The sequence below is a fragment of the Cupressus sempervirens genome, chromosome 10, assembly GCF_028749045.1.
Source record: "Cupressus sempervirens isolate cs-2001-9-10 chromosome 10, ASM2874904v1, whole genome shotgun sequence".
Lineage (NCBI taxonomy): Eukaryota > Viridiplantae > Streptophyta > Pinopsida > Cupressales > Cupressaceae > Cupressus > Cupressus sempervirens.
In genome coordinates, this window is record NC_143127.1 from 598,113,317 (window position 1) to 598,137,981 (window position 24,665).

A 24,665-nucleotide genomic window follows, 5' to 3' on the forward strand; every position below is an offset into this window, starting at 1 on the left:
CATGACATGAACCTAGTTTACAACAATGACTTAACTTTCAAACAAGGGTTTGAGCACTTAGAGAACCTAAACATCACTAAGCATATGTTCTTTGAGGAGTTTGATCACCATGAGTAGACAAGAATAATTCTTAGCCGAATTGATGAGGATATGTTTTAGGTAGGTCATATTTCAATGATGATTGATAATGACATGATTCATAAATTGACTAGACTATGTAATGACAGCAAACTATAATGCCTCACCCAGAGATCCTTGGAACACAAAGATAAAACATGCATTGAATAATTTGTTTTCTTAAGATAAGTTACTTAATGACATCGTAAAGTAACCAAGTGCAAGAATGAAACATCTATACAAGATAATAAAATAGGGAGCATGGCTAAGTTCACATGTTCAATGCACCAGTGGAAGTCTTTCAAATGATTGCAAAGGTCTCCAAGAACTAAACCATAACTTACAACTAAAAATCACATGAATCATGAGAGTACACAAGGAGATATGTTGTTTATAAGCCCCAAAGAACAATTTCCTAACATGGTTAAACATGAAAGTCCATTTCCAACTAACCATAGCATAATCGAGGATTATAGCAAGAGACCATCAAACAGTCATGCACACGATGAGGGCTCATGGTTACAACCACTCATCTATTAGACACCATGCTAAAAGACAAATGTTGAATCCTGAAATTGGTTAAGTCTAGAATCCTAAAGCCCTAGAATTTGACTAAGTCTAAATTCCTGAAGCCTTGAGAATTTCTAGATTCTTTATCTTAACTCAGAGAGGTTTGGAACCTATCTCAAATGAATCATCAAATATATATATAATATATCTTAAGTATAAGTGGCATTCTCTTCTTCATTTATTCTTAGAAGAAGAAGAAGAAGACGAGAATAAATGAAGAAGAGAATGCCACCTATACTTGAATGATATATTTTATGTATAGGAAGCAAGAACCCCCAAAAGGTACCCAAATCTACTTCAAGACCACATCTAACAAGTTAGAAAGTACTTGCTTTATGTTCAAGTAGGTTTTCCCACAGACTCTATGTGATACTTTTTTACTATAGCCAGGAGATAATTTTTACCCATGTGATACCTTTTACTATAGTACGGCAATACTTTTTACTATAGCCATGTGATACTTTCTATTATGTACATGTGATACTTTACTAGTATCGTATGATATTCTTCACTACTATAGTGTGATACTTTTCTAGTATCATCCAATGTTGAACAAATATCACCCAGGTTTTGAGCACAAGGCCAATTAGCCATTTATGAGGCAAAGTAGGGTTATAACCTCCACACCAAGGAGTACTAGAACCACCAAGCTCAAGGAAAAATCACTCGAGAGCATCAAAAGCATAAAGAAGATCTAGATAGCTCACATAAACAACATGCTACTCTAAACCATGATAAATGAAATTGCAATGAAGTTAAAAAACATCCTCATAGGATACATGTACATAATCAACATCTCTAGAAGAAAAGTACAAGCAAATAAGCCACCAAACTAAAAACAATTTTGCTTGTTTCGTCCCAACCATAATGGCATCATGAGACCTCAAAGGCCATAGCCATACCCATGAGCATAAATCTCATATTTTCAACAAGATAGTTGGAGTTGTCTCATGAGATAATTCTTACCAATAACCATAAAATAACATCATAAGAACAAGTATGTATGACTTTCTAATCTACCAATATCATCACTAATCCAAGGTAGTGGTAAAAAACATCATCTAGCAATATGATACAACATCATGATAAAGGAATGCATAAAGTAAACATACTAAACATCATATAGAACATGATATCAATGCATCCTAGATAAATCGTAAATCACAAGAGAACATACTCTGGATACACCATAGTACCAAGTGAATATCTAGCACCGGCCCCAAACTAGAAATAGACCATCTTTGTATACCAATCCCCACTAGTGGTATAGGTAGCTACACCTCCCAACCACATAGTACCCATTGGCCCACTCCCACTCCCACTATACTAATGGACATAACAATCCAACCATAAACACACAACACAATCATCCATGGCTATCACTCATGCCAAATAGCATAGAGGACTGAAACCAAGATCATGAGACAATGCAATACAACAGGTCCTAGTCAAACACTCTATGGGTCTACTATGTAGGGACTCTAGTGGATTTTAGATTTCTTGGCATTACAGAGCCCAAGGTAAACATCATGTGAAAACTCTCCCTTGAGACTCCCTTAGGAGGCCATCACATTGTGTCCTCAGTAAACGCATACAGACACTTGCCCTCGAGAAACCTGTATAAGTACATACCCTTGGATCGACCCATACAATTATTCTCTTTTCTTATCTTAGTTTCATTACCCATTAATTCATTTAGTCATCACTTGTTAGAAACTTCTTCATGTTTACCTTGTTGGGAACATGACCTAGGGTCACATGGGAAGCTCCTTCACTTGTCTACCCTACATACACATGCTCATCACACGATGAATGCCTGTAGGAAATGCAGTTTCCCAACCCAACCCCAATGACAAAGCTCAATCGAAAGAAACCAAGAGTTTGGGTCTTGCAACAACCCAACAAGTGTATGCTCACATGCTCGTGTGTGAGCACACCAACTACAAAAAATCATAAACAACAAGGTTTGGATGAGAAATAATAAAAATCCCAAGTATAACAAGATCACTCAACTGCCTATATCCAAGAGTACATATTCTACATGAATCCCAATGATGCAACAAAACCATACATCATGAACACACTCAACCGGCCTAAATTTGGGAGTATGGATTCTACATAAATTCTAGTGTCCATGAAATAAAAATATAACATGCAAGGAAACATGGAATGCAATCCATTTCCACCATCCAAGGAGACAATGCCAAAATTCCAACAGAATATTAGTGGCACACAAACTGAGGCAAGACCAAAAAGCCCAAAACTCAATTTTCTCATATAATAATGAAACTAAAACCTCAATTCAAGAATAGGGTCACATGACCAAGGGTCCAATAAAATTCACCAAACAAGCTCGGATTCCCAATCCAAAAAATATGTCAAAAGACACAACTCCACAAAATCCTCTATGGAAACACGAGTTTGAATCAGAAGATAAAATACTTAGAGTGTCCTATAACTATTATGATTCCACGATCCTAATCATTAATGTGAGGGATATAAGATCCAATATCTAAACAAACCAAATGAAAAAATGGGCAAAAACCCATATGGCACACAAAATGAGACTATAAGGAGAGAAAATGTTAACATGTGTGAGATCCTTAGACAACAACTAGTTGACAATATTGACAAAATTAAGAAGAGTAAAAGTGTTGCATTTAGATTTGAATCTTTGTTAACACGATTATTCTTTCAAGTGAACTGTAGTTCTAAAGTAAATTGTGTACCTAGTGGATTCATTCATGTAGCTTACATGATGACTATAGGGAGAGAAAAGGTTAACATGTGTGAGATCCTCAGATAGCAACTAGTTGACAACATTGACATTATTAAGAAGAGTAAAAGTGTTGCATTCATATTTGAATCTTTATTAACACACCTATTCTTTCAAGTGATAAAGAAATTCCCTAGAATGTCTAACTTTGATTTGGACACAAACAAGATTATCATGGGATTGATTACCCACTACTATAGGAAAAAAGAACCTACTAATAGAATTATGAAAGATATCTCCAAAATGATGAAGAGTTATAAGTTAGATATTTCCAAAATGATTAAGATTTTTCATTCAGAGATGAAATAGAGATTTAGAATTCTACTTGTTATTGTAGAGAAATACAAAGATGAATTATGTTTTATGGTTGAAATCGATGTAACATGTATGGAAGCAGTTAAGCCAAGAGTAAAATTCATTGATCCCATAGGATATGAGATGAGCGAGGAGTTGATTGAAGGATGTGAAAAGATAATTCTTGAGTCAAAAAAAAAAAGAGATAAAGAATTCCCTAGATGAGGCACCTATGAGGAAAAGTTGGAAGAAGTTCAAATTCAATTATATAGTAAAGACATAAAGAAGAAAATTGACAAGAAAATTGAAGATTTATCAAATAAAACTAGTATGAATAGAGAGGAATTCAAAGAAGAAATGGGAATAACAAAGGAAATGAGAGCTATTGTTTTGTTGGAAACTCTGGTTGCTAAACTACTTGCAATTGAAAGTGGACCTTCTATGGAGGTTACAGTTGTAGAACCATCAACCAAGACATTTGTAACACCTTATGCCATAGTGGCACCTTTCACACAAGAAGAACTCAATATAATTAAAGTGAAAACATCTACAACAGTATCTCCAAGGATATCTACTAGAAGGACTTCAACAGCAATTTACATTGATGTAAAACAAGAGAAAGAGGAGTCTCCAAACATAAAAGAGTAAAAGAGATAGCTATTGATCCTGGAAAGAGGTAGAAAACCTTAGTCACTTATATTGATTTTCTTGCCATAATACATGTTATTAAATAAAAATATTAACCATTCATATATTTTATCTAAAAACTACAATAAATATTACTTATACATATTGAAATAAATGCAACATAAAATAGGAAAATCGTATAGAAGTTGAATATAGCAATGGAAAGTAAGACATATGAGAGGGATAAATAATGTTATAATTTAGGATATACATGTCTCTCAGCATTCCCCCCAACTTAGCATATTGCACATCCTTGTGCAATCATTATGATCAACATGTGTTTGAACTAATAGTCTTTTGAATGTACGTCATTGGCTTGCTTTGTCACCCTTAACTATTATAGATCATGCACAACCACATTTTATTTTTCTGAGCTTCTCATGAAAAGCTTGATTGTTTCATTAATTTTGTTAATATAGCTACCTCCTTTAACTTTTTTATTTTCAATATTTTTATTTTTCATCTACGTCTTCTTTTTCTTTTTCTTTTTTAAATTCAAAAATATTATTTCATTGTCATTTTTCATAGCATCATTTTTCATATGCTTGTATATAAGTGTCATGAGAAATTTATCTTACTATGCACAACATGACTTGGAATGGGTGAAATAGTAGAGTTCATGTAGGATGGAATAATCGATTCAAAGATGGAATGATGAGGGGTAGAGTGGAATAATGGATGAAAGATGTGTAATAAGAATCGTATACCTCCACCCAACTTAAAGTGTTGACCGTCCTTAGGAAACTAGGAGAGGAAAGGTAGGGATGTTGCACATCTAATCAATATAAAAAGAAATATTAATAAAGTTAAAAGATAAAATAATAATAAAATAAAATTGAGTGTGTTACCAACATGCATGGCCATAGATACCAAGGTCCCGAAAGCCAAAATATCATTGCAATTGTGAAGCTTGAACAAAGAAGGAACCATAAATGTTTATTGGAATGACTATTGTAGAAAAGATCACCATCTGAAAGAATCAATATAGAGAACACGAAAGGGAGCTTGATCCATTTTCCATAGCACCTCAACTAAATGTGTAGTACTTACGATAGGTGATCAAAACCATGGTGATCGCTAGAAACTTAAGCACAACCACAGAATGAAGCAATAGGAGATGCAAGAAACACTGAGAGAGAAAGAACCAAAGAAGTAATTGGGTTTCCTTAAAAAATGGTCAGCTCAACCCAATTATTGCATTTTTTTCTTTTTCTTTTCTTTTTTTTACTTTTTTATTATATTTCTCAATTTTTTCTCAATTTTTTTTTCCATTTTTGATAATGACAAGTGATTGTTGGCAAGCTAGTTTTCAATCACTCACCTTTTAATGGTGCTATAAAAATAGTTTTCACCACTAAGAATTTATTTTGTAGTTAACATTTGTCGAAATTTTGTTATCAAATATTAATTGGCCAACAATGTCCATAGTTTTTCATTGTTGGGTCTTTATTGCATTTTTCTTTTTCGTTTTCTTTTCATTTTTTAAGTAACTGGGTAGAATGACCAAAGGAATACAAATCATTATATGGGTAATGAAGAGTGATATCATCAAAAACCTGGTTTCTTTCCATGTCATGACAAAAGGCACCATTGAAACTAGATTGTGTAATGCATTGGAAATGATGACCAAGAATAACTTGAGCATCCTAACCACTTTCTACACAAATAATCTTGATCCATGTATCTCATGCCACTAAATCTGAAAGCTTTTTATAGAACTTTGGAAAACACTGGCACACTTGGCTAGAAGAAATACTCATAATGATGACAATTCGCAAAAGACATATTTCTCTATGATGACACCACATGAAACTATGTTATCTTATCTTGACAAGAATAAGAGGTATCCATTGCATGAAATAACACACCTTCATTACCAAAGGCTAGGTGACAGAGTGAAAAAACAATTATAGTCACTAATGTGTCAATAAAACTAGAAGTAGTTAGAGACATGTCTCTAGGAGGGAATGTTACAAGACTTGCAATATGCTCAAAATCCTTATGCATGCCTTCAAGTTGTCCTCGAATGTATATCTATAGAAAATAGAACTACAAGATTCATGAATCTCATACATCAAGTTACACAATGGTGAATTCATAGCACCAAAGAAGAGAACTCTCATCTATGATTGTAAACATCTTGAATATGCCAATTGATATCAGTGCAAAGGTATCATCCCACCATAATAAGAGACCTGTAACCATATTCTCAAGACCAAGCATATCAAGTATAGTAAACCAATAACATTCATTCAATAACCCTACTATTGAGTATGTAATTTATCTCTTAACTGATAGGTAGATTTATTAATATGAATAGATAATTGATAATAATAAATAGATTATAAAAAAAAAATTCTTGTATGGATATAATATCAAGGCAAATTAACACAAGAATACATACCTTGAATTGGTTGAGATCTCACATGTGGGGTTTTCTAGAAGAACCAATGAAACAATTAATGAATCTTGATTGGGAATCAGCCAAGAACCAAGAACAATTGGAGGGATTCCTTCCCAACTTAACTTCATGCCACAGAGTCATGAGAACATTAAGATAATCCAAAGAATGAAATAAAACAAGAAACACATTTAAGGATTTCTTGCATTTCAGTAAATAACATTTGGACACACCTATGGAAATGTAAGATCAACATCATCTAATTACATTCATTAGGTAGAGAGTGTGTAAAAACATCACCTTTGATTGATGCAATTCCTCCACCAATTTTTATTTTCAATTTTTATGTGTTTGGACTACCTTGAAAATGCGTAATTTTAAACATTTTTCTCCAAATTTCCCTTTCCTTACCAATTACTCACAACAACAAATGATAACATAAATAATGGATTTAACTTCTATGACCTACTTTCAAAATTGAAAACAATACATCTAAATGATTTACTACAACACAAACGTAAGGTATTGAACTGAGCAAGGTCGACACATGATCAAACACTCCCAAAGGCGCATTACTCCTAAATTAGCTTACTATGATTTCACAACTTTAATACCTTTTCCTGGCAATGGCGTCAAAAATGTATGGACAAATGGTGGTACAAATATTAAGGATAATTGGTAAGAATAAGAGTTAGTTTGTCTTGCATCTAAATGTCAATCTAGGGTCGTAGACTGATGAAAGGTATAGTGGCTATCTGCACAAGGGATGAAGTTAGCATTCTAAGTGGGGATGGATACAACTAAAACACATGGAAGAAAACCTACACTAAACAAAAATAAAACTGGCGACAAGAACTGTCACTTCCTGATGACATGAGCTAAACTAAAACTCTTAAAGAAAATTTACTCTAAGAATTCGAAAATCGCACACTCAATATTGTTAATAAAACCACTCTCTAATTAATAGTAACATATAGACATAAGTTTTTTATTACATCATACAACCCACAATTCTAATCACACCAAATTAATTTCACTTCAATTTTAGAGTAAAAGGTTTATTTTATTTTATTTATTAAATTACCTATACTCCTATTTATTAAATTACCTGTACTCCCTTCTTAAGATTTCACTTTATGCACCTTGCATTTCCATTTAATAATTAATTGGTAATTATTAAATTTCATTTATCTCTTAGGGTTTCTCTTTTAGGTTTTCCATCTCCTTATATAAGGATTGATCTTTTGTAATTATTTCTCATCTTTTCAATCTGAAAATATAGTTCTCATATTTTCAGAGAAAAACCCTTCCCTCTTCTTTTATTTTTCTTCTCTATGATAGGTTCTTGCATGCAAGTGTTCTTCGGGTTTTGTAGATTTGTATTGCATATTGCTCAAATCCTTCATGATATCAGAGTCAAATCTATTGTAGCTTATTTAGTATTTGGAGAAAAAGAAGAACAAGGGTTTGATAGAACAAATCTAGCATTTTTGGAGTCTTTTCTATGAAAATAGTGGGGTCTCTAATTTTTGGAGCACTTTGAGGCCAAACAAACCTTATAGTTGGATTCAGAAGGCGTCAAAATTCCTATTTTCATTTAAATTTGTCTAATTTGGACACAGTTGGTATCTAAGGCAAAATAATATTGCTTTCTAGATTTGACACACTTCTCGAGGATGTAATTTTCTTAATTAGGCATGCAAATCAAGGTTTTAGTACAAAAAAAAGAACTTTTAGCATACGAATCGATATTTTTATCATGCATATCGAGATTTTTTGGCACGCAAATCAAGTTTTTGCACGTAAATTAAGATTTTCTTGCATACAAATTGAGATTTTGCAGACAAATTGAGGTACTCTTGCACAAAAAATGAGATTTTTCAGCACAAAAATTGATGCATTTTGGCATGGATCCCGAAGCGTTTGGTTCATATATTTTTCTCGAAGTCAAATGATCTTTTCTATCTTCTAGAGGGCATAACTTGCTCGTTTTAGCTTTGTTTTTCAATCCAAAAGAAGTGCTGGAAAGATCTTCTCAAGTCCTATCTAGATTCTCTATTATTTTCATCAGTGTTTCTCAAAGGTACATGTGATTTTCAAATTGAATATTTTTACTCTCTTCTTGTTTACACATTCCTACTAGCAGCTGGGGTTCAATTTTTTGCGTTGTGGGGGGTGTTTTGTATTTTTATTTTTGTTATTTACATCAGTAAACCATAACTTTTTCAAAAAATAATTCAACAACTTCTAAACCAATGGTCAAAACCTCTTCTTGTCTAGAACTTCTGACCCCTCACTACTATCACACATGGAAGATGTTAATGACATGACTTCTCCGATCAAAAGGGTTGTAGTCTTGTTTAGATGTAGTGCAACCAGTTTTGTAGAGACATTTTGAGGTCATGCATCATAGGAACAAGATGGATGATGCAATGGGGTTGATTGCTTTACAAGTATCCGATAGTCTACAGTTTCATCTTGATGGGTACAATACCCCTCTAGATATACGAACCAAGCTTAATGGCTTGTTTGGTACAGTGAATGAGTTCAGGGCACTTCAGATTGAGGAAGAGCTTACCTCTCTTGTATTGGATTCCTTTCCTTCCATTGATGACTTCTTCATGAAGTTCAAACAATAGAGATCTTTATTGCAAGTTTATGGGAAAACCAAGACTGACACTAAGTGCATTTACTCGATTCTTTCTAAGCTTCATGGAAAATTTTAGATTTTTGCTTCTACCTTCTATTCCACCAAAGATGCTTTGGGTAATAGATTTACCATGCCATCTTTTGAGGGTTTTTGTGATCGTTTGACTCGAGAGAAAGCTAAGCTCTCTCAATTGGATTCTCCAATAGGCTTACAGACTTATGCATTGGTAGCTCGGCCATCTTCTAGGATGAAGGAGAAGACACAGAATTCACATTCTACAAAGTCTCAGATTAATTCTAGTCCTCATAGTTCATCAGGGCCACCTCCTCCTAAGGGGGGTAAACCAAAGCCAGAAAGACCGAAGTGTGCCTATTGTAATAAGCCTAATCATGATGACTCACATTGCTATGAGAAGAAGCTAGATGTCTATGCTAAATAGGTTTCAGATTTGACAGCTCTCCTTTAGATTACTTCTACTTCTCACAGATCGTCTTCATCATCATCATTTCAATTAGATAGTAAAGATATAGGAAAGGGTCATGCACTATGTGCAACTACTACTCCACAATTTTCTAAATAGTTACTAGATCTAGGTGCTTCACAACATATGGCATCTTCCCATGAGTTTTTCTCTTCTTTTGAGTCTTCTTCTACTCCACACATTTTGATGGGGAACAACACTATTATGACTGTAGGTGGGAAAGGTTCCATTGGCATCGATGATGGTACATTTCATGATGTACTTTGTGTTCCATCTTTGTCCTCTAACCTTCTATCAATTTATTAGATTACACATAGTATGACACGGAAGACAGTTGAGTTTGCACAAGATTTAGTGCACATCAGAGATAGTGAGACAGGAAACATTGTTGCTACATGGATTGTTGATCACTCTACCCACCTATACTCTTTCTCTCATTTTGGTCACCATCTCCACTGTCAGAGATTCACTCTGCTTTACGAGAGAATACTGAGGTGAAGTCAAGTCACTTGAACTTATGTGTTGCTCTTCAGAACATTGTTTTGACTTCTACACCTCCACCTCCTGTTCAGATTCCATCTATTGCATAGGATTAATATTTAGAATTTCCTACCATTGTAGCTCCACTCATCAAGCCACCTATTGCAATTGTTGACGATATATCAGAGGACACACATCTCCTCTCATATGATAGATTCATCACACCTGCTATCCCACCTCCATTAGAGATTCTATTTCAGGATTCTCATGCATTCTCCTTTGAGCATCAGCTAGGACTTCCATCTTCACCTTACATTCAGGGGTTTCACCCTCCTTGTCCACTTTGTTTGTTTCTTTCAAATTGGAGCCACATTGGTATGTTCATTGACACAAGAGTTCTGCCATTTTGGGAGGGGCTATGGAGTCTCAAGCTTTTATCATAGGGGTTTTTATTGTACTTATGGTCTTGAGAGAGTCTCTTGAGATATTTCATTTGTGCATACTTTTCTCTCACTTTTTGAAGTAGGGTTTTTCCCACTGGGTTTTCTCTATTTCTCTATTTCATAGAGATTTAATTGTGATTAGGTACCTCATAAGGCTTTGTTGTCTGAACCCAAGTTTGTTTTCAGCATTGCATTGTAGTTTCCTTTCTTTTTCCGCATTGTTTGTAGCTACATTGTTGCTCATCTGAAGGGGGGGTGTTAGAGTAAAAGGTTAATTTTATTTCATTTATTAAATTACCTTTACTCCCTTCTTAAGATTTCACTTTATGCACCTTGTATTTCCATTTAATAGTTAATTAGTAGTTATTAAATCTCATTTACCTCTTAGGGTTTCCCTTTTAGGTTTTCATCTCCTTTTATAAGGATTGATCTTTTGTAATTATTTCTCATCTTTGCAATCTGATAATACAGTTCTCATATTTTTATAGCAAAACCTTTGTATCTTTTTTACTTTTTCTTCTATATGACAGGTTCTTACATGTAGGTGTTTTTCAAGTTTTGTGGATTTGTATTGTGTATTGCTCAAATCCTTCATTCAATACTTTTAAAAACACACTAATATGAAATGAGAATCATAACCTTAATGTTCTAAATTTCTTAATAATAATGTGAACAATATAGGGGACAATTTGCGATAGGAGGTTGATCTACTACAGGAAGTCAAAAATAAATAAGACAGAGAAAAGAATATGATAGGAACTTCGGCTACTAGGTGAGTGAAGGAAGCGCAACAAGAAGTTCAGGTTTGTTGCATGCAAAATATGGGAAACGAACAATGGAGTGAAATGTATGAAAGTGAGATAAGAGCAGTTCAATAATTTGGAGAATGAATAATTCTTTGAACAAGACTAAATGATTAGAATTTTAAATATGATAAGGATTATACGAATTATATTCCCCCTATCACACACATTAATATGTAAATAAAATATTTCAGCATTCATGCACTTATAGATTCTCTTCCTTTACAATCAAGGCTTAATCTAATAAAACATACCAATGAAATATTAATTGCATAAACACAAATAAAATCACACAATTAATCAAACAAAAATAAAATCACACAAACAATCTAAACTAGATCACTAGCCATCCCAATAAGTGGATCATGCCTCCTCAGTATTCCTAGTGATGAAATATGAACAACTTTCTACTCTTCCTTGATTAGAATAGTGATATTTGATTCATCCATAAATAATGTTGAACTCACACAGAATTCTGCTACACAAAGATTTGTGTGCAAAAGTATTTTTCTAATATTAAAATCTACTCCTAAAAGCTACGATAGAGCTAAAATATATAGCTCAAAATTACAACAATAGCTAGCTAAAATAAGATGGTTCTAGTTTAGCCATCTTAACAATATTATGACATGCATTTTAGTGCTCATATTAAAATGATTTAGTTCCAACAAAAAGCTCAAATAAGAATCATGTGGATTTCTATATCCACAAAATAGTAAACCATCAATGGCTTTAAAATAGTTGGCAAAAATGATAATCAACCTATCATGTGCAGCAATTCCTATAAAATAGGTGTCAGGAAGATCTGAGTCCTATTTGATAGGTGATAGGAAGTCTGAGTTTTGTCTGATAGGCAATGGGAAGTTTGATTCCTTTCAAACAACCAACAGGAAGTATGTTTGTATGGTGACAGGAAGTATGATCATTGACAAGAATTTCAAGGTTTCCCCTTCCAAATAAAATATTGATTTTATTGCCGTAATAGATGTTAGTAAATACAAATATTAATCATCCATATATTTATCTAAAAACTAAAATAAATATTACTTATTGAAATATATGCAACATAAAATAGGAAAATGATATAGAAGTGGAATATAGCAAGGGAAAGTAAGGCATATGAGAGGGATAAATAATGTTATAATTTAGGACATAAATGTCTCTCATTAGATACATGCATACAAAAATTGTGAAGTTTTCTTATAGATGGAAAGAAGTTATGTGGACCATGCATTATGTCCTATAACTATCTTAAAGACATTAACAACAACATTTTGGCACAGATGAGTGAACTTCAAACACTCACTGACGGACTACAACAACCTGAGGTAAAACTTGAGGACATTGATAATGAATTGTAGAAAGTTCATGATGCCATCAAGATCAGTGAGCTAGAGAAGGAAATGGTGATCAAGAGTTTCTCTATTCTTAGAGAACACTTTTCCCCAAAGATCAATATACTTCAAAGGCAACTAGAAAAATGTCTTATTACCGAGACATCATATGAGAAGTTTTCTTATACTGACTTAAATGCAGTGGAAGTGGTGTCCTATGTTGTGTGCGCACTCTTGAGCACTACAGAGGTATTAAAAGACACATGAAGAAGCAATTGGAGAGGTTAAAGATAGATTTTGCAAATTGTGTCTCAAGATTATCAAGTTGAGCCACAAGAGGTAACTCAATTTTGACATGTAAATAAGTTTTGACACTTTTGCCATTGATGTCAAAAGGGGAGTAATGTACAGAAAAAAATTGTATGAAAAATGTATGATGTATAAAAGAAAGTAACAATTATATTCTAAGGGGGAGTAGAACTTTTAGGAGATATAAGGAAAAGATGGTTACATGTAATGATCCACAATTTTGTGAAGGCCAATTTAAAAAAAAAAATTGTATTAACATTTGGGACTTAGCCAATTTTCCCATATGTTGCCATCAATGCCAAAGAGGGAGATTGTTGGCAATATGGCCAAGTTAGTAAAGTTAAGGATTGTCATTTATGGCAACATATTATTCTGGAATAGAAGGCAGAACTTATAGATACAGATACCATGATCAGAGACAAAAAAAATTCTTTAGACAGTTTTAATATCAGTTCAAAGATAATTTTAGTATTATGAAGTCTACAGTGACAATTAGCACGTGTAGTTAAGGATGGGTAGAAATGAGTGTCGTGATAACATACCTAAGTGTGCAAATCAGTACGGCCAATACGAACTAAGTTACAGGTAAAACACCAGTAAAAGCAAACAACATGACATAACATAGTATATCAAAAAATGGTTAATAACAGGTTAAGGAATTATTTCAGCCACGAAATAATTACTTAATTATTTAGGGACAACATCCTAGATGTTTACCCTTAGCTAGCATCGGCTAATTTTTTATATAGCCAAATGAGTGAAAGCATTAATCCGACTACACAAGAGTTTTGTATAAAAAAAAAGAATATAAGTAAAAAGTCACTCCTTGCAAAGTGTGATGTGAATGCAAAATATATGGTGCATATGTGAATTGAGTATGTGGCATGCAACTTACATGAAAGATCTGCGATTTAAATTCTAATTTAATATCAGAGATATGCGAAGTACAACAGTCAGCAAACAAGAGGATATTGTATCTACATTGTTTTGTTTAAAGCACTGAATTGTATAATTGCATGTTTGGGTAGTGGGCTCTTCTTGCCTACATATGTATTTGTAATACCAACTCCTAACATGGTTGAAGCAACTTCTAATAAGATTGAGGCTTTTAACAATGCCTAGTCCTCTAACAAGGACCAAGACACTATATGCAATTCAAAGACTCCTATCAGGGTCAATATCCTTAACATGATTTTTTTGCTCAGTGGATCATTTTGTGGGTACCATCCCCACTGGGGTTTTCCCTTGGCATTAAATGAGCATATTTATCTTTTCTAATCAAAATAAATAAGAATAATAGTTTTTGTATAGATCTTATTGCAAATGATTCAAGCACTGGTAATAGAAATTTAAATCGATAAAGCTATATAAAGCAAAGAAAAGAGATAAATATTAAAGTTCGATGTGAAATTTCTTGCTGAAAATGGACTATGACAGATGACATCATCAACATTGCTGATTTCAATAAGCTTCTACAACTTCAATTTTTGGGCACTAATTTTTATGGGTCTAGCATTCATGTCTTCCTCGCCCTCATATCCTTTAATAGTTGCAACTTTCATGAATTGCTAGATTTATCCTTCTAGTCCTAGTACATTCAAAATATTTACGACCACGTCAAATTCTAAGTTATATGCAACAGAAATCTAGGAGAAAGACAATTCCAATTTAGTGTTTTTTAGAGACAACATCAGCCAACCCCCTATTTGCATTATTTGAGCCTCCACAATAGCATATAAAGTTTGTAATGTGTGTGATCCCTTAGTGTGGGTGCCTGTGGTGTGTGCAAGGTTTTGTAGCTAACAAATAACCTTGAGAGGCTGTCAAACTAAAAGTGATGAGCACTTGAACAATGTAAGAGAAGGGGGCACAAAAATTACTAATAAGCCAAGGCGCTGGTTCAAGAGAAGTTTTAGATCTGCAAGAATGGGGGATTTCCTGAAAATTCTATAACAATAGGAATCTATGTGGGGATCTTGGAATCAAAAACCCAACAAGTAGGAGATTTTCTAATGCCATATGAGACATACTTGGATTTGGCAATAAGGATATACAACTTCACTTCATAAGCCCAACATTACACGTGTATATATCCTCTTCCTAAAGAATACATGAGCTTTATTTTCTACCACGTCTTTGAATGAGTAATGGTGCTTTTGTATCTACACTCACATTTCTATTGCACATTCAATATAACTCGGAAGTAAATTAGATGGATTAGCGTATTAGTTAGTAGATTTTTTACATGCAAACTCATAAGCTTGGCATGGATCACTAACCAAGAATTGCAGAGCATATCAAGACATGTTAAAAGAAAAGACTTTGCATGTTTATAGCTATCATGGAATTCATCTCAACATTTATAGCAAATAATCATGAAGCAAACAAACGAGTTTCATAGGAGAACACTGCAAATTTATTTTAGCAATTTGAAAAGTTAAAGGTAAGGGAAAACTCTTTTGGACCAGTATGAAGGCACTTGCATAATAGAATGGATCTATAATGGTCCCATATTCATAAATGAAATCTATGGTACCTAGTATTGTTACATTACAAGAGGTGGCTTGTGAGGAAACACTGGACATGAAGATCAAATTGTTTCATCGAAGGAAACAGGATGGGGATATTAGCACCACGAAGAATTTGATCCAAATATTTGAAGGCAAGCACATGGAATACAATTCCACATACACAGCAATCAGCCAGAGTTGCTTCTAGATGCACTAGAAGAACATAAATCTGGCTTAAGCATCAGATTGAACTTCAAAACAACGGATTGCATTGCCAACAAATAACTCAATATAATATACAGGCTGGATAGGAACTGCATTCAGAACTTTCATTGGATTGAAATGCTTCACTTAGATATCATTTGCGAGCATATGTTTTGTGTCTCTGGTCTCTAGAACAAGCAATCTCTTCTCATCATCATCATCCTGCTCATGAGTTTGAACACTAAAGTAATCAGGTGAATCCAGTGAATCCAGTGTGTGAATTCCAATCTGTCCCATCTCCAATTCTAGCTGAGATTCAAGACGTGCTCTATCACGATCCTTTGGATATGTTCGATAAAGTAATATGTATATGAGACAGCACAAAGCCATCGGAATAGCAATAGAAGTATAGAGTGCCTCTGCCAATGAAGCAGCATTCTCCCTATCTGTTTCTATCTCAGCAGCTTTACTAGAACCTTGACGAACAGGTTTGTAGCCATAAACATGTTGAGCAAGAATGCCAACAATTGGTGGTGCAAAAGATGCTAATACTGATTCAAAAGATCGATCCAAGGCATAGACACTTGTTCTGGACTTCTGAGGAACAATTTCAGCAAATATAGGGCTGCAAATAAAAGAATGGCAATATATGCTTGTCAAAAATAAAACTCAACGTCCTCCACCTGCAAGATATAACCACATACAAATATATCCCCAAAAGAATTTTCAACTTGAAGTTGCATAGTACTTACTTATTGGTAGCAGCCGCATTCCATGATATGCAAAATCCTATAATAAAGAACATAAATCCATGTGCCACACCAGTAGATGGATCATCTGGCAAAACAAGTAGCAAAACTGCTCCCAAAGGTATAGCCAAACCTGAACTTATCTGAGAAAGGATTATCCTGCCAGCATTTGGAAGATGTCTAGAAAGAATGTCACCCATTCGCCCTCCAAACAACCCACCCAAGGAACCAGCAACAACAAAAATACCCACAAGAAAAGCTGTCTTCTGATTGGAGAATCCAATGAGTTCTAGCCACATAGGCACAAATGAAAGTGCAGACCAAGGAAATGATCCTACAACTCCTTGTGCTACGATTATCTGAAAAGTCTTAATACGCATTACTTTCTTTGCTTCTAGAATTAACGCCTTCAGATTTGACCATAATGGTGAAACACCTTTTATTTCATTGTTCTCCCTGAAATGTTTCCCAATTGGGGACATATTAGAAGAATTCAATGTGACAAAAACGCAATTTTTCATGATTAAAAAAATAAAATGTGAAACTTAGCAAAGGTATTTTCCATGTTCATTAGTGCCACTATAAAGGAGAATGAAATGAATTCCTAAATTCTTCCCATTTCCCTTTTATTTTGACAACTACCCACCCTGTCATGTAATTCTTCACTTTAGCTATTTTCGAAGAAGGAAAATACACAGTTGCGAACTTCAATCAGCAAAGAGAGTGCTAGTGGCAAAAGTGGATAAAAGAAGCAAATGTGTAAATGATCTCCAAAAAGATAAGAGAAAAAAACCAGAAAAGAAAAACGGAAATCACTGAAATAAACTAGAAAACAATTTGCATGATTAAATTCTCCATTGGCTCTGGGCATTGCTTTGACATTCTTGGTTACTGTGAGTGTAGAGTATAAAGACTTACAATGTTGGCATTGCACCATTTGAAAACCTTGGGTCCACTCCAAATAATCGAATCAAAATTCCAATCAAAACACTTACTACTGCAACTAGATGGAATGATACTCGCCAGCCAGGAATTCCCATTACTGTCGTTGCAGCCAATAAAACAGAAATAAGACCTCCAAATATAGTCCCAATATTGGAAGTAAACTGCAGCCAGCCAAAAGCCATTCCACGATTTCCATCATCTGTTGAATCAGCCACAAGTGACTGAATTGCAGGCACAACTATCGCAAGCCCAATCCCATTCAATGCCCTTGACACTGCTACCTATAAAGCAATGAGAGTTTAGATATAAAACTACATCATCAGTCAATATAAGCATTATACAGAACTTTGTACCAACTAAATACCTTCCAGAATATTTACTCAAAAAAACACTAGAATTAATAGGCATAGATCATATGAAAGCCTAAAACTACACATCAGAATCTAAGACATGTTAATTGTTAGCATTCAGCAACATCAAATTGTTTCAGAACATGTGTTTGGAAAAAGAACAGTTGTACCCAGAAATTCATTTGATATGAGCTATTCCTGACTCAAAAGATGTCATCTCCATGACGTATGTTATTTGAGAACTTGGTCAAGAGAATTTAGCATTGGCATCAGCAGAGACATGACTAAGGGAAAGAAATAAACCATAAAAATAAGGAACAAATCTGATATCCTAATGGCTTATGGCACTTTGAAAGGCGTAATAATATAATGCAACTAAAATACATTTCTCTAAATGACAATATTTTGACCATCATTCCTTTCAAACCATATATTTCAGGTTGCCAAAATAAACTGTAAATGCCATGTAGATATGCAGTTCAAGTTCAGGGTTTTGTAGTATATATTACTAAATTACTGTTTCTTAAATTGGCAATTACTATTTCGATCTCCCCATCTATTTCAAGCAAAAAGATCCTCCCATTTCCATCTCAATTTCTCAAAATGGAATTTACTATTTCAAATTTTAATTTCCTGCTTTTGCGACTAATACAAAAATGCAATCAACCTTTTTGATAGCATCTCAGAGGATCACAAGGGTGTGAGAATAAGTGAACTGGAATGGTCTTTTATTCATCTTATCAGTATTTTACTATTTTGTTATTTAAAAAACTATCCGTTGTGTTAGTGTCATGTGATTCATAAAGCACTCATATTTATTATTAGTTACTATTTTAATTCTTGATCTTTATCATTGTCCAATTCATCTTGCTTTGGTGATTAGAAAAATTTGTATTTCGTTTCCAGACACCATGTCCAATTTATCCTACTTGGAATATGCATCTTTGCTTATCATTTACTGAAAAAAGTTGTATTTAGTCAATGTCCAATCCAAAGAAAATCCTGTTAAGGAATTAGCCCAAAATCAGTACAACATTGATTGCTTGAAGTTGAAAATAATAGTACTATTCTGGTCTTACAAATTAAAAAATTTCTGGACAAATTGCTCAGATAAATATTCAACTTGGCTTTAATGTTCACTTTAGACATTAAAATCATCTATAGAGTTCTTGTTTGCATAACCATGGTGATTGATACTTCTTTAACTAGCTTAAGTTCTAACAAGATAATTTTGCCATATTTTTTAATAAAGTTAAGGATAATAGATTGATAACTAGTTGGGATTGCAAGAGATGGCTTATTTGAATAAAATCTAGCTGGTCACAGTCATTTACAATTTAATATTTTCAATGCCCCAAAGCACAAGAGGAAATTCTCCTTCAACCATTTACCACTGCAAAAAAAAATTACGTCAAAATCTCTGCGAAATCATCTTTCCCCAATTATAATATTGCAACATCAAAGGACAACATAATGTGACCTAGTTCAGGAAAAAATATAAGAACTACAAGCACCATGTATATGTGTGAATGTGTTGAAAATTTGTGGAATATGATGTCAAAAGTTGCTGACAAACTGAAACCTTGTGAACCAGTTGTCTTGTAAATGAACTATAATTGCTTTGATGCTTTGACGAGAAAAATTTCTTGGTTCCTTGTTGATGCAGGGAGGGATGAAGAACTAGGGCCAAAGGCACACCCAACTATCCAAACCACCTTGCAAGAGTTAGCACAGCGGAAACACAACACAAAGAACAGCAACCAAAGGAGGAAGAAGAGAACATTTTTATTGATTCATCAAATAATCAACATACATGCCTAGCAATAAGGCCTTCTGGGTTACGGCCAAATACAAAATACATTCAAAATCCACGATCCAACTTCAAATTCGGATTTCCAGACACATGCTTCCAACTTTTCGAATCCTCTCAATACTCCCTAAAACTCAATCCTAGACCTCCCTAAATACTTGTGCTGCCATAAGTCGCCCTATCACAAAATTAAACCTTACATTAAATGCATGCACAGCCACAAGTCGGCTCACATCAAATATTAACTACCAATACCGAAATTAAATATGCACAAGGTCGGCTTCAACTGGAACCAAACACAAACAACTCGGACAAAGGACTAAGAAAATGCTGACACTCAGCACCAACAGGTTCACTCGGCACATGAAAGAACAATTGGTCAACACTAGATTGCTACAGTAACTCGGCATCCACTAGAACTACAATAACTCGACATCCACTGAACAACTTGGTAGCAACAAAAAATTGGAAACCACTGGCACTCGGCTCCAACATGCAAAATGAACAGAGATGAGTAGGATAACAAGGCAACCCAAGATGCTCTTGCATCAGACAACTAGGGTTGAAAGAAATGATTCTCTATAATTATTAAGATGTCACAATCTCAGCTGAATCCAACTCAGATTAGAAATCCATGAAGCATCTTCAATAGGTCTATTCTTCCACTTCATCAAATATTCATAGTAATCATTTCCTCTTGTGCTCTTGCCAACTCTCTGATCCAATATATGTTTCACTTTTTCAATCTGCTTCTTAGGATAATCTTCTGATATAGCAACTTCATCATCTGACTCATAATACTTTTACAAATCAGCAACATTGAATATATGAGATATATCCATGTTATCAAGTAACTCAACCTCATAAGCATTACCACTGTCAAACTTCTTCAAGATCTTACAAGGTCCAAACTTCTTCATCTTCAGCTTACTATATGTTCCAATAGGAAATCTTCCTTTCTTCAAATGAACCATCACCTCATCACCAACTTCAAAATCATGTGTCTTCTAGACTTATCAGCATTCTCCTTATACTTCTGATTACTTTGTTCCAACCTAAACTTCACTTCTTTATGCAAAGACTCCATAAAATCAGCAAATTCTTCCCCTACAACACTTCTCTTTTCTTCACCAACAACATCTCTCAAATTTGATATACCTCTAGGTTACATTCCAGTAACAATCTCAAAAGTTGTTTTCCCTGTAGTCCTATTCACAGAATTATTTTATGCAAACTCAACTTGTGCCAACACTACTTCCCAATTACTTGGATTATCTCCAACTAAACATCTCAACAAATTATCCAAGCTTCTATTCACAACCTCTATCTGTCCATCTATCTATGTATGGAATGTAGAACTAAACTTCAACTCAATACCCATCCTCTTCCGCAAAGTCTTCCAAAAATAACCAACAAACTTACCGTCTCTGTCAGAAATAATACTTCTTGGTAATCCATGCAATCTCACAATCTCTTTAAAGAAAAGTTCAGCAACATGCTCTGCATCTAATGTCTTCTTACATGGTATGAAATGAGTCATCTTAGAGAAACTATCTACAACAACAAATATAGAATCATACCCTTCACTGTCTTAGGCAATCCAAAAACAAAATCCATACTAATGTCTCTTCAAGGTTTCTCAGGAATAGTAATAGGTGTATGCAAACTAGTATTTTAACTTACTCCTTTTGCAACTTGACAAACTCCACAACTCTACACAAATTTCTGAACATCCTTATACATTTGTGGCCAATAATACTTATCCTTTAGCAAACTCAATATTTTATCAATTCCAAAGTGTCTAACCAATCCACCACTCTGTTTTTCTTTAATCAAATTCAACCTTATAGAACTTCTAGGGATACAAAACTGAATTCCTTTGAACAACATACCTTCTTGAATCAAATACTCATTATACTTATGTGATATGTTAGATTTGGTGCTCTGCACACTCTCCACACCTCAAAAAAATTAGGGTCAGCATCATACAACTATTTCATTTCATAAAACCAAGAACTTCAACCTTCATCTCAGTCAATAAAGAATGTCTTCTGCTGAATGCATAAACAACTCTGTTAGTAACTCCACTCTTATGCTTAATGACAAATGTGAAATTCTACAAGTACTCAACCCACTTCATATGTCTCTGGTTCAATTTATGTTGACTTCCCAAGTATTGTAAAGCTTTATGATTAGTAAACAACACAAATTTCTTAGGAATCAAATAATGTCGCCACTTTTTCAATGCTTGAACAATAGCATAAAAATCTTAATCATACACATAATACTTCATTTTAGTATCATTCAACTTTTCACTAAAGAAAGCAACAGGTTTACCTTCTTGACTTAACACAGCTCCTATTGCACTACTACTTGCATCACATTCAACTTGAAATACCTTATTGAAATCAAGCAAAGCCAATACAGGTAACTCAGCAACCTTTTGTTTCATTCTTTTTTATCTCCTCTCATTGTCTCAGTCATAGCATTACAAACAAAACTAAAATTCTTTATAAACTCTCTGTAAAAACTAGCCAAACCATGAAATGATCTTACCTCATCCACATTCTCAGGTGTAGGCCATTCCAAAATTGCTTTTACCTTCTCAGGATCCATCTTCAAACCATCAGCTGAAATCACAAATCCCAAATACATAATCTCCTCTTGCATAAAAGAACACTTCTTCAAATTAATCATCAACTTCTCCTCTTTCAATCTTTGCAATACTTGTCTAACATGCTCAAGATGTTCTTCCTTAATCTTATTGAATATCAAAATATCATCCAAATAAACAATCACAAACTTACCCAAAAATCTTTTTAGAACTTCATTCATTAACCTCATGAAAGTATTAGGTGCATTAGTCAAACCAAAAGGCATAACCAACCATTCATACAAACCATCTTTTGTCTTGAAAGCAATTTTCCATTCATCACCTTCTCAGATTCTGATCTAATGATAACCACTTTTCAAATCAATCTTGGTAAAATACTTTGCTCCACTCAAACAATCCATTATGTCATCCATCCTCGGCATAGGAAATCTATATTTCACTGTAATCTTGTTAATAGCTCTAGAATCAGTACACATTCTCCATTCTCTATTCTTTTTAGGTGCTAATACAATAGGTACAACACATGGACTCAAACTTTCTCTGATCAAACCTTTCTACAACAATTCATGCACTTGTCTGCTAAGTTCTTCATTCTCTATAGGTGTCAATCTATATGGTGTTTTGTTCGGCAAACTAGCTCCAGGAATCAAATCCATATAATGACTTATACTTCTTACTAGTGGTAAACCATCAAGAATATCTTCTGCAACAATATCCTTGTATTCATTCAACAAATTTTCAATTTCAGCTGGTACTCGGCTTTTATCAATGTCTGTTGCTCGATCACCACTATTTTCTGTCACTCAATTGCTACTGGTACAACTCCACTTCCTAGGAATTATAGCAAAACATACTTGATTCTTCTTCATTTTCTTTTCAAATTGTTTTCTATTAACCATGCAAATCCTTACAGTAGTACAATTAACCTCATTTGGACTTTCAATCAAAGGCAACAACATTTGCTTTCTCCTATTCACCCAAAGAGTGTATTGATTCAATCTTCCATCATGTACAGCATATCTATCATATTGCCAATGTCTACCCAACAAAATATGACAACAATCCACAGGCATAATATCACACAAAACTTCATCAAAGTAATGTCCAATCTTGAACTTCACAAGGCATTGCACTTACCAATATCTTATGCTCATCTTTGATCCATGAAACATGATAGGATTTTGGATGCTTTAGCCTCTGCAATTGCAATTTGGTAACCAACTCTTCTAATGCCAAATTTGTAAAACTTCCACTGTCAATGATCACCTTGCAACATTTTTCAGCCATCTTACATCTGGTCTTGGAAAGACTTCTCCTTAAAACAGATTGCTCATCACTTCCCTTATTACATAAGGCTCTTCTCACCATCAAATTTTCTCCAGCCTCAGGTCCAATAAGTGAACCCTTAGCATCTCCTTGAATCACAACATTTCTGTTACCTTGCCCACTTCCAAAGGATCTACATTCAAAAGATCTATGTCCCTCTTTACCACATCTGAAACAATTACCATGAAAACCACCTCTAGAATAAAAATTACCTCTTCCTCGATAAGAATTAGTACCTCCTCAGTAAGAATTACCACCTTTCCATTCGGTCTTGCCTTTGTCATCATTCTTCCATTCAGATTTGCCCTTATCTTGTATAGATTTATCAGATTTGCCACCTTCAACATAAGATCTTCCTCTGTCTCTCTAGAATTTACCACCTCGACCTCTTTGTCTTTGCTCATGCTTCTTTGTTAAGATCTCCTTAGCTTTCAAGGCATAATGGTATGCTTCCTCCACACTTTCCAATTTCACAAAACTTATCTCATCTTGAATTCCAGATCTTAATCCATTTATTAACCTTGCAATTTTCTCAACATCATCATCCACATGTCAAAATTTGATGTCCAATCAATAAAATTCCTCAGTATGCTCCTTCACAGTCATGTCTCTTTGTCTCAAATTTTGCATCTTTCTCAACAAGCTAACTTGGTAATTAGCAGGAAGAAATTTGTTCTTCACTTTGTTTACCATCTTTGGCCAAGACTTGGTCTTCTCCTTTCCTCTCCTTTGTCTATCAGTTTGCAAATGCTCCCACCACGGTGAAGCATGACCTTTCAACCTTGTAACTACAATTTTCACCATTCTATTAT

The 24,665-nt window shown here is 34.2% G+C and overlaps 1 protein-coding gene across 1 annotated transcript in view; it reads right to left on the minus strand.

Moving 5' to 3' along the window:
• Positions 1–15,738: 15,738 nt before the first annotated feature.
• Positions 15,739–24,665, minus strand: part of UNE2 (Major facilitator superfamily protein) — a 32,492-nt gene continuing 23,565 nt past the window's right edge. The window contains exons 2-4 of the mRNA XM_089804475.1: positions 17,727–18,034; positions 16,812–17,264; positions 15,739–16,684 (exon numbers count right to left, since the gene is read on the minus strand). Coding sequence (XP_089660601.1) covers positions 16,207–16,684; positions 16,812–17,264; positions 17,727–18,034 — 1,239 coding nt within the window. The 3' untranslated portion in view covers positions 15,739–16,206. The remainder of the gene's footprint in view (positions 16,685–16,811; positions 17,265–17,726; positions 18,035–24,665) is intronic.